Source organism: Alosa sapidissima, chromosome 15, assembly GCF_018492685.1.
Source record: "Alosa sapidissima isolate fAloSap1 chromosome 15, fAloSap1.pri, whole genome shotgun sequence".
Taxonomy (NCBI): Eukaryota; Metazoa; Chordata; class Actinopteri; order Clupeiformes; family Clupeidae; genus Alosa; species Alosa sapidissima.
The window spans coordinates 12,900,515-12,911,049 of record NC_055971.1 but is presented as its reverse complement, the minus strand read 5'-3'; the positions used below and the strand labels follow the sequence as shown (position 1 = coordinate 12,911,049).

Genomic DNA, 10,535 nt, shown 5'->3' with positions numbered 1-10,535 from the left:
TTTATAGATCAGCTAAAAAGAACAAGGACCTAAGGCAAGTATGTGAGTGAAACCATAGCACCATCATTAATCTGACCACATAGTTATTAGCTATTTCTAGGAGGATGTTTTGACATAATGTTTCAATGTTGGGTTTAAGATGATATTTGAATGTGTTGACATCTGGACAAAACGAGGATGTGCAACTTAGAAATACTGTACTTTTTGATTCTGCAGTCCACTCTGAATGTCAAATATGTGAAAGTATATATTAAGTAGAAACTGTCCAACTATTTCGTCATTTTTTAGCTGCATTCACACAGCTGAATTTCACTCCACATGTAGCCTAAATGTAAGCGGTCTCGACCGTTGCTGGGGGCTATTCCAAATTGACCCATAACACCCCACATGCCAAGTGTTTACAAGGTTTTTTAGTTTAGTTTAGATGTGAGCAGACAAATGCGTGATGCATGAATAAAATGTAACAAATGATTAGTGCAATGAATTTGTCTCTGACGCTTTTAACGTTAGGTGGCAGTAAAGGACCAAGCCCGTGGTTACAGTGTACACGCTTGTCTGTGCCACTTCAGCCTAGAGTTGGATAGTGTGTTGCAGCATCGGGACAGGGTAGCCTCACAGCTTAACAACCCTCAGAGCATCGTGCCTCTCGTCGTAAAGAACAGTTGTTGAGAAAGGGTTAGAGAGAGAGAAGTAGAGAGAGGGATTGACAGGACAGTCCTTCTAGTCCGCGGCGTAATTGTAGGAGAAGTAAGGACACATCTTGGAGGAGGACGGTTTAATACCCCAGAAGAGGAGCCATGAATAGCCTCTGGATACACACCATCTGGATCGCGGGATTCTTCTTCCTCTTTGGATTTCAAGGTAGGAAGCGGAGATTAATAGCTACATCTTTGACAGAGATGTCACATCGTGACAACTGTGTCAGAGTTATTGATGGCGCTTTTGACCAAACACAGTAGCCAGTAACTACGACTGCACCTGTTTAAAAACACATACAGACTCACGCACACGCGCGCACATGCATACAAAAGTATTGCTGTCAGAGTCCATGATTGTGAATAGTCTACTCAACATAGCCCAATAGTGAAATTCTTTATTCTTTTCAGTTATGCTGATACAATGGCTAGTGTTTTACTTTTCTACTTTTATTAATTCCGTTCAGTTTATTCTAGTCCTTTCTGGAACTTGAGGGTCGGTGATAACACAGTCCTGTAAGATTATTTTCTGCATCGCCTCTGTCCACTGACAGTCAATGTTTTAGGCTACTGATGGTATTTTGTCACAGTAGGCTACAGCATATTTGATGGCTCTTCGGGCAAATAAACTCTGGACGACGGACGTTTGTTTTCTAGTTGAGGAGTAGGAAGCAAAATACCGAACTACGCTAGAATAAATTATGGATGGGATGGATGAGAGCTTGCTTTGTACAAGCATTCTGTCAAAATGTTTCAGTAATTCTCGTCATAGCCCAGATTGCATGAGAATGACATTACGCATTTCAAAGTGAAATGTGAGAATAGATGCAGTTTTGCTAAACGTAATAAACATGCTACACAAAAGTGAAAAAGTTGTTTTCTTACATAGATATAAGGATTCCTGCCATTACCTCAGTCAGAATCGGTGGTTATAAAGAGGAGTTACATTTGTTTCTCTGTGCTAAACTGACCAAGTGAAGTGGATTTATTGTATAATGGCGGGGAGATTTTGTGATATTGAGAAGATTTGGCACATAGGCTGCATCAGTCTACTGCTGACGGTGATCCCGAGGGGGCGTTTTTAAAAGTGGATTGATTGGCACCATTGGCAGCACGTTGTGGGGTGGCAGTAGTGGCTCTGTGCGCGCATGTTTGTGTGTGCAAGCGCATATGTGTGTGTGTGTGTACTGTATGCTTTGTATGTTTCTCTGTATGTTGTGTTTGCGAGTCCAATTGACATCACATGTAGTAGTGAAGCACCAACAGGGGTCTCTATTGTATTAAGTCGTATACCCCTGCTGAAAAATAGAACAGGCTCAAAATCATATTATGCTGCTGGCTGTTTTTTGCTGGTCTAAGATGTCTCATACCAGCGTATGATGGTTTAGCTGGTTGGTTGGTCCACCAGCTTGTCATGCTGGTGTGACCATCTTATCAAACTGGACATGCTGGTGTGACCATCTTATTAGGCTGGTCGTGCAGGTATGACCAGCAAAAACAGCTAGGTTGATCCAGCAGAACCAGCTGGAATGGCCATCATACGCTGGTCAAACCAGCTAAACCTTCAAAAATCATTCGAAAACATAGCTGGTCTACCACCAAGCTGATCAAGCCATCATTAGCTGGTCATCATTAACTGTTTTTTTTTTTTCAGCAGGGGTACGTTTGACCTTATCCCAGTGAACAGAACAAAGGCCTCGGTGTCATCTCTTGAATTGTGTGCGCCATACAGGCCCAGAACCCTGTGCGTTTTGTAAACTGGAAGCAGTCAGAGACACTCCTGTCCACTCTATCCAGGTTTGAAATAGAACATGTACTGTACGCATACCTGGCATGACCCACCTGAGCAGTATGCTAAGGCTAGTGTCCTGTGTTCTACTAGGACCGCCAATCTGCCTCCTTCCCTATCCCCACACCAACTAATTATAAATTACCTCCCAGATTGCATTAACATAATGCTCATTTGTTAAATGAATTGGGTTAGGCAGGACACGATTGTGTTATATATGCCCAGCATTAATTTCTCTATGGAGATCTTGCCTTCTCCCGGTGCCTCCCAGGCCGTTAAGTAGCTACGAAGCAGCGCAATCTATCACAATCAATCCATCGCGGAGATGCAGTGCCTCTAGCGCAGGGGCCGGGCAGTGGCTAACGTGTGCTAGACTGATGTAGTGGCCATGTTCAGCCTCACTGCTTCGTGTGCCTCAGATGTTTTTTCTCTCTCTCTTCATTCTCTCTTTTTCTCTCTTCATTTTCAAATATCGGCCGTTTGTCTTTCTTGATGTGACTCAGAGGTTTTAGTTTAGTTCTGTATGAAACAAATAAGGTTCAGAATTGAGAACTGTGGGTTGCTATTTGTGTTTTTTGACCATTTGTCTTCTCCCCCAAGGAAGCAAACAACGTTTAGTCAATTATAACTGCTTGTGTCGAATAGATTGCCCAGGCAGAGATGGAAGATAAATAACCACCTCAATGGAATGTATTGATTTCTGCAGTTCTTAAGCAGCATAAAACAAATTAACTTCCATCTGTGTATCATTGTAACATGTTATTTAAGGGATGGAGCCAATAAAACCATACAGAAAGTACAGGCTGTGACACAGATGTATGGTGAAAAAATATGTCAGGTATGTCAACTGCATTGCAATGAAACCTTTAGAAATCAAATCTTTTTGAATATCTACTCTGTGAAACATCTCAGACTGCATGTCAGAGTCTTCATTTAGAGGAATGAAGGCGCTGCGCCAGTATAACAGTGCAGAGATTACAGGCGGTGACAAAAAAAATATGTCAGGTATGACAACTGATTTGAAATAAAAGCTTTAGAGGCGAAATCTTACTGAATCTCTCCACTCTGCGCAGGAGAAACATCTCACACGGCACGTCAAAGTCCTTGTTCTGAAGGAACACTGAGCTCTGTGTCCAGGTTCATTTACCGTCGATAATGTCCCTTCCACCTCTCCTCTCTTCACTGTATCTCTCGCTTTACACGCTGCAAGAGACAGGCACTCTTGCGCTCCCCGTCCCCAGGAGGGCTCCGCCAAAAAAACATCTCTCCCTCCCTCCCTCCCTCCCTCTCTGGCAGCACTGTAATCTAACACAGGGAGTGTGTTTCGGCTTACCTGCTCTGGTCATAAATCAGAGCCCAGCAGTCATTCCACCTCTGGAACAAGCTCACGAAGGACTGCATATAAACTACTGTTTCATGAAAGTGTTGGAAGCATACAGTAAGAAGGGGGTTTGGGGTTTTCTCCATAATACCTTATACCAGGGAAAAGGCGAGGCAGCAATAGGGAGTCTGCTGATATTGGTCTATGTGAAATAATACAGATGTCTTTTGTGGTATGCATGGTTTAATACTACATCTTTATACTCAGATGCCTGGAAGACTGAAATGAGCTCTAGCTACCCTAATACAAAATGGATGAAAGACATTTTTAACTGTAATGAGTGACAGACATACTGTAGCTGATGTAATGTAATGGCAGTCTTGCTGCGAAGTTTCTTCTTTTTTATCTTTTTTTCATCTCCCTCCATCTTTATTTTATTAGTTTGTATTCTCATTTAATCTCATTATAGGTGTTTGGGGCCTGAAGCTTTGTTTCAGCAGAGACTTAGTTGTGCCCCCCCCCCCCCCCTCTCTCTCTCTCATTCAAATGATCAATACTTTTCAGAGGTGGGTGGTAGGATGTGGACTCATAGTTTTACTGAGCCATACCTGTGGCCTTAGGAAATGCTAACAGCAGGATAATAAATGTGCTATTAAGCTATAGGAAAAGTTGATATTCTAAACAGCACTTGAAAAGTTCCCTGCTACAATGAAGTATATGTTGTGTGTCACTGTATTTAGACTAGAGGAAATAGGGTTGGGGTGTATACTGACTTGTTAATATAACCCAATGTTAACCTGACCCAACAATACTGCATGTGCTTTCATCTTTGTGGAGCAGGCACAACTTCAACTGAGGGGGTGTTGATGGTAGCTGAATTGTTTGGAAGAATTGGTATGAATTAACTAATAACTAACAACTTGAGACTGGAAACTTTTAATAGTGTTTTGGTATATTGAAGCGTTCCTTTGAGTCCTTCTTTGATTCCAGATTTGATCAATATGTTTGTAGTGAGCCATGCATACATTAGCAAGAGTCTGTACCTCTCATGATACGGCTTTATCAGAAATATCCAGAGAAAGCTACCGTAAAGCTAAGTTGGGGATGTCGAGCAAAGTGGAACAAACACTGTGGCATGCCTGGTGGTGCTTCTCTTGCGATGGAGAAACGGCTGGGATTGGCATGTATGATGCCAACCGTGGGGTGCACCTGCAGGCTGTTTGAAAACAACTCAGTCGGGCGAGCCATCCAGGTGCCTGCCCGCTTAAAGCTAAACCCTCAGCCTCCGGTTGCCAGTGTGTGCAATTTGTCTGCATAAAAAGGGGAACATTTCATGTTAAATCATTTCAGCAAAGATAACAATTTTATATAAAAAACAGGATTTTCAAAATTTATGTTTTTAAAACAAATAGCTTTGCCAAAATTGCATCTTAAAACATTGTTATTTTTCTGTGTGTTTGTAATTACATTTTTGCTATGCTAATGCATACTGTATGTAGAAGTTGAGGTTTTCTAGTAGTAAAGAAAAAGAGAGTTGCTGTAGATTTAAGTTCTACATTTATTCTGAACTGGAAGTGATTTTCTACCAGATGTCCTTATTTACATTTGATCATGAAAGATGTTGCCCAAATCAGACTAGTAAACCTCACAAGGCAGTAGATCTCTCTCTCTCTCTCTCTCTCTCTCTCTCTCTCTCTCTCTCTCTCTCTCTCTCTCTCTTTGAATAAATGATCCTCAAAAGATGTTTTCAGCCATATCTGAAGTTGAGCACTAACAGCATAAATAGGCTGTGCTTTTTAAAAAACTGATATGGTCGTGTCATTGGATAGTGACAGGAGTATATTTTATCCTTTTATCCTTTGATCCTTATTTATTTATCCATTTGTTAGTTTATTTATTTATTAACATGCTTGAAATACATTGGGCTGATAGTTTGTGTGCCGTTCAGCTAAATTGACTGAAACACCATCATCATTAGTGCTTTAACTTGTGGTTTGTGGTGTGCATCTGACCATGTAGATGCCAATGAGCTCTGGTAGTGCAGTAATTTATTGTTTATGAAATCAACTGTGTAGAAAGAAACCATGTTTAACCAGGTGTAGGATCTGCCTATCTTCTGGCCTATGTATTCAATATTCTGTACAGTATGCCTGAATGACAGAGATGGGTATTTTCATTTAACTGTATTGAGATACATTTAATTTACTACATTTCTGTATAGTGGATTTAATTGGTAATAGTTTACTACTAGCTTGTGAATTTGTAGTTTGCTCAAGTACCATATGTAAGGATCCTCTCTGTATGTCCTGGTATCTCAAAACCTTGTGCTAGCTGTATAGAGAGGGAGCATTCATTTAATGAAAACATTGCTGAAGTGTTACTATGGCGTCTTATGGAATTCATGATTTAGCGGTTGATTAAGTAGGCTGTTCTCCTCAGTCTCAGTTGAAATGTTCACCCATAATCCATAATGCTCATGGGGATGTTTCATAATTTTCCTATTTATCGGGCAATCAAGCCATTCTTCAGAGACCTAATATGTAATTAGCGGAAGTAGTAAGTCATTTCAATCAGAGGCTTTTTTTTGCGTCAGTGTCTTCTTGAATAAGAATGGCTTAAGGTCTGTTTTCTTCAAAGTTAATCTTGTTACTGTTGCCCATAATCAGTTAGCAATTCCCTGAACACTAATGGAATTAGCCATTTGCGTGTAGAGAAATGGGGCAGCTATTGTCCCTGTGAGGTGCCACTCAGTCAGGCGGGTTTGGGAGTAATTCACACTTGGAAGTTCAGTGGCCCATACTTTGTAGAGATATCTGAAGCCAAAACAGCTCAGTGGGGACATTTTTGAAGATTAATTCATTTGCTATGAACACAAATGCAACACACAGTGTGTGTGTTTTCAAATCAGTATAAGACGGTTATGTTACAGAGCTGGGATTGCTAGATTCAGTGAATAATTGACTGACTGATTGATTGATTGATTGATTGACTGATTGATTGATTGATTGATTGATTGATTGATTGATTGATTGATTGATTGATTGATTTAATGAATGAATTAATGAGTGAATTGAACAAAGCAATCTCTGTCCTTCATCAATTAAATTCAAGTGCAAAACTCCTCATTTTGGCCTTTTGATAGACGACAGAGCTCTACCACAAGTGTATTCCATTGAGATTCCACATTTTTAATATAAGAAATGCCAATTCCCATGTGTCAAAAATGTCAAAAAACAGCAACAGGAACAACAACAACAACAACAACAACAACAAAAAGCCAATACAAAAACCGACAAATAAACAACCAAAGCCGATCAAAAGCAGACAGAGGGGAAACTGTGGCAGCAGTGATAAGTTCACGCAGAGACTTGGCCCATCTGTCAGTGTGGAGATCCTATGGGCCTGGCAGCATTAGAAGCACACGGCCCGTGCTGTGGGCGAGTTCAGCCCGAGGTTTCCGTCTTCCGCTGGGGAGTCTTTGGCCTGCCTTGGCCGCTCCGGCAGAAGCCTCCTGGGTCCGGACTTGTGACGCTCCCCAGACTGCAGTGCAAATGTGTTCAGTTTTTGTGAAGAACTATCAAAATAACATGAATAATTCAGGAGATGATAGGTGCGGTCATTGAACTTGGTCCGTATCAATTTGGAATTGTTATTTTCATCAGTAGCACCATATGCTATTATAATAAAATCACAATTCATTTAAACTTTTCACTTCTGAGTCACCTTTATAAAAACTATACTGCAAAAAAGTGATATAAATAAATTAAAATGTACAATGGCTTACAACATGATGTGATTCCTTTTTTAACCAATCCCAGTGTCCTCCCAGCTCTTAGTTCAGTGTCCTTTGATATAGGCCAGTGTGAGTTATATCACAGCTCTGTTGCATCTGATCTGGGACCTGTTCTTCTCCTGTCTCTCCTATGGGATGATATGCTAGCTGCATACACAATGGGAAGACTCCCTAATTGGTTTATCAGGGAATTCCGCTCACACAAAAGAGTGGATCCATGGAGAAGACCTTCATATACAGTAAATGAGGTTTTGTGCATACTGCGACTCAGAGAGCGCGAGCAACATCTTAACTGAATGTGGTGTTACGCAATGCCGTCCTATTGTTGTGTGACATTTCCATTTATGCTGCCTTTCAATGGCTGTGCAAATCAATGTCTGGAGTATACCAGTAATTAAGACTTTAAGGGTGTATCACACGGGTTGTAGTGGTCTTAAAATGAAGGCAATGCTTACATGCTTTTCATTTGTGTATATTTAATACTGTTACTGTATATACAGTAGAAAGCTTCACGAGGAGAGCTGATAGACTTGTACGTCTACAAAAAGCAGTACCCTGTCCCTGACTGTCTTCTAGATCATCAGAGGTGGTAAATATATGCATGAGGTTTGCCCAAGGACAGAGATCTTTTGAAAGAAGGATCTCAGTATTAAAGTGTGGAATCTGAATGGACCTCCATCAAGTGAAAAAGTAAGCATTGTGCACAGATAGCACAGTAGGATCAAACAGAGACTTGAGTAATTCGACTGAAAAGTGGATTTCCTATCCAGGTTGCAGCACTAATTGGAACTTACAATTGTAAATATTTAATTGTAAAATAAACATTTATATATATTTTTCTGTCCATTTGTTTTTGAATTGGTCTCACTGTATCAGATAGTGTTAAGTACCATTAATGACCATCACCATTGATCACTCTTATAATGTAATGTAATGTGTGGTTGTTTGGAGAAAATGAAGAGGAGATTTTTCATCAGAATTCAATCTCGTGCTCTGTGTCTGAGCTTCTTTACTTGGCACCAAGCAGCAGACCAAATGGCGATACCTGTAGGGATACTGTGCTGAAATGGCAGTGGTACATGCAAACACACCCCTTACAGCAACACTCTGTTGCCAAACTCTTTGCTTCTCCGTCCCACTGATTTTTCATCCCTCCCTCTCTCTCTCTATCTCTCTTTTTCTCTTTTTCTGTGTCTCTCTCTTTCTGTGTGTGTCTCTCTCTCTCTTTCTAATACCCATGTGAATTTCTTGAAACTGTTTAGAATTTCCAGTTGTGAATTATAGCTGGATTCCTTCCCATGGCAATACTGGTAACAGAATGGCGGCCATACAAGCTCTTTGTGTAAACACTGTGAATGTGTTCATGATCTCCATGGGATACCTCTTCAGTAAGTCAATACAATCTTTGATATAATCTGTAGGATTTTTTCACAGTAGCCCTCTTCAAACAGTTGTGGAAAGATGTATACTAAAATGTCTGTGTGTGTGTGTGTGTGTGTGTGTGTGTGTGTATGTGTGTGTCTGTACAGTATGTGTGTGTGTGTGTGTGTGTGTGTGTGTGTGTAGTGTCTGAAGTCTATTTTGGAGTGCTTTGACCGAGTCCTCAGCAGACTTAGAGGACAGCTGCGCCCCTTTACAACTCAGGCCCTCACCCGAGAGACAGCAGAGAGTGTGGACGCACACGCTGCTTTCTTCGCGGTCATTCATATCTGCCTCCCTCTCTATCATCCCCAAAAATCTCCTTACAAAGAGAACTAGAGAGACAGAGTCATCAGAATAGCAAGAGGGTGCCATTTTGAAAAAGAAAAAACGAAAGAAAAAAACAAAGGGGTCATCTGTGTGGTCGGGGCGCTCTCCAAACGGCGGTCTGTCGTAATGTTCATCCCATCACAAAGGGACCACCGACAGAAGACTTATCTAGCTGAGGGGTGTGTGTGTGTGTGTGTGTGTGTACAGTATGTGTGTTTGTGTGTGTGTGTGAGTATATGCGTGTGTGGGGAGGGGTGGTGCTGGTGTTTATGCCGGTCTGGGCCCGATGTCCTTGGCATGCGCCCCGTGTCTTCGGTCCCCCATCGAGTTGGCATTCTATTGTGTGAAGGCAAAAAGCGGTTGCAGGATTGAACCGCTTTCAAACGGAGACAGCGCAACAAGGTTCAGACGCGAGCCACATTGTCCTTGAACACAAGCTGTAACTTTCCACTTTCCAGCAGCATCGGGAGCATTGGTGGGCTCTATAGCCTCAGCGGTGAGAAAAAGGGGATTGCGTATGGAGCTGTAATTAACCCCTATTGTTGGGGCCTTTTTGGTGCCAAATACAACCCCAGCGGTTCCCACAAGGGGACATAGTGGCTAATGTGTTCCGCAGCGCTATGCAGTAGGTCTATCCCAAAGATGTGTTATTCTGAACTATTAATAGCTGAAGTGCCTGTAGTTATGGTTAAGTGCAGCTTTCAGATCCTCTTTGCTAATGTGACAGTGAAGGTATTCGTAGAACTACAGTACGACCTTGGTAGAATTGCAATGAGTGCTGTTAGCATTGTTTGTTAGGAGGTATTGATCTGATGAAGAGCAGAAAACAAACCTTGTAAGATTGCTTTATTGCTTTTTAATTGTTATTCCAGTATTCTTGTAGATTTAATTGCACAACTTGGTATGTGCCAATAGCTACAACAATTTACTTGAAGCAATTAAACATACAGTACATTAACATATTTTGTAATAAAGACAGCAAAGAGGAAAAAGGAATTACTCGCTGAGGTAAATTATGAGTTACCTCCAAATGCTACAATTAGATTTTTGTTCTTCATAATTCTGACTTTTTCAATGACCTCCATCATTGTGAAGTGAATCCTGGATGGTCTCAGTATTTCACTACCTGTCCTTTGGTTTTAAACAAGAATTAAAGCTGTATTTCACGTACAGTAGAATGAATGTTTT

At 41.1% G+C, this 10,535-nt stretch overlaps 1 protein-coding gene across 1 annotated transcript in view; it reads left to right on the top strand.

The window, feature by feature from the left end:
• Positions 1 to 593: 593 nt before the first annotated feature.
• The window catches only part of LOC121683217 (limbic system associated membrane protein), a 431,726-nt gene continuing 421,784 nt past the window's right edge, over positions 594 to 10,535 (top strand). Inside the window, exon 1 of the mRNA XM_042062751.1 lies at positions 594 to 861. Within this exon, the coding sequence (XP_041918685.1) occupies positions 798 to 861 (64 nt within the window). The 5' untranslated portion in view covers positions 594 to 797. The remainder of the gene's footprint in view (positions 862 to 10,535) is intronic.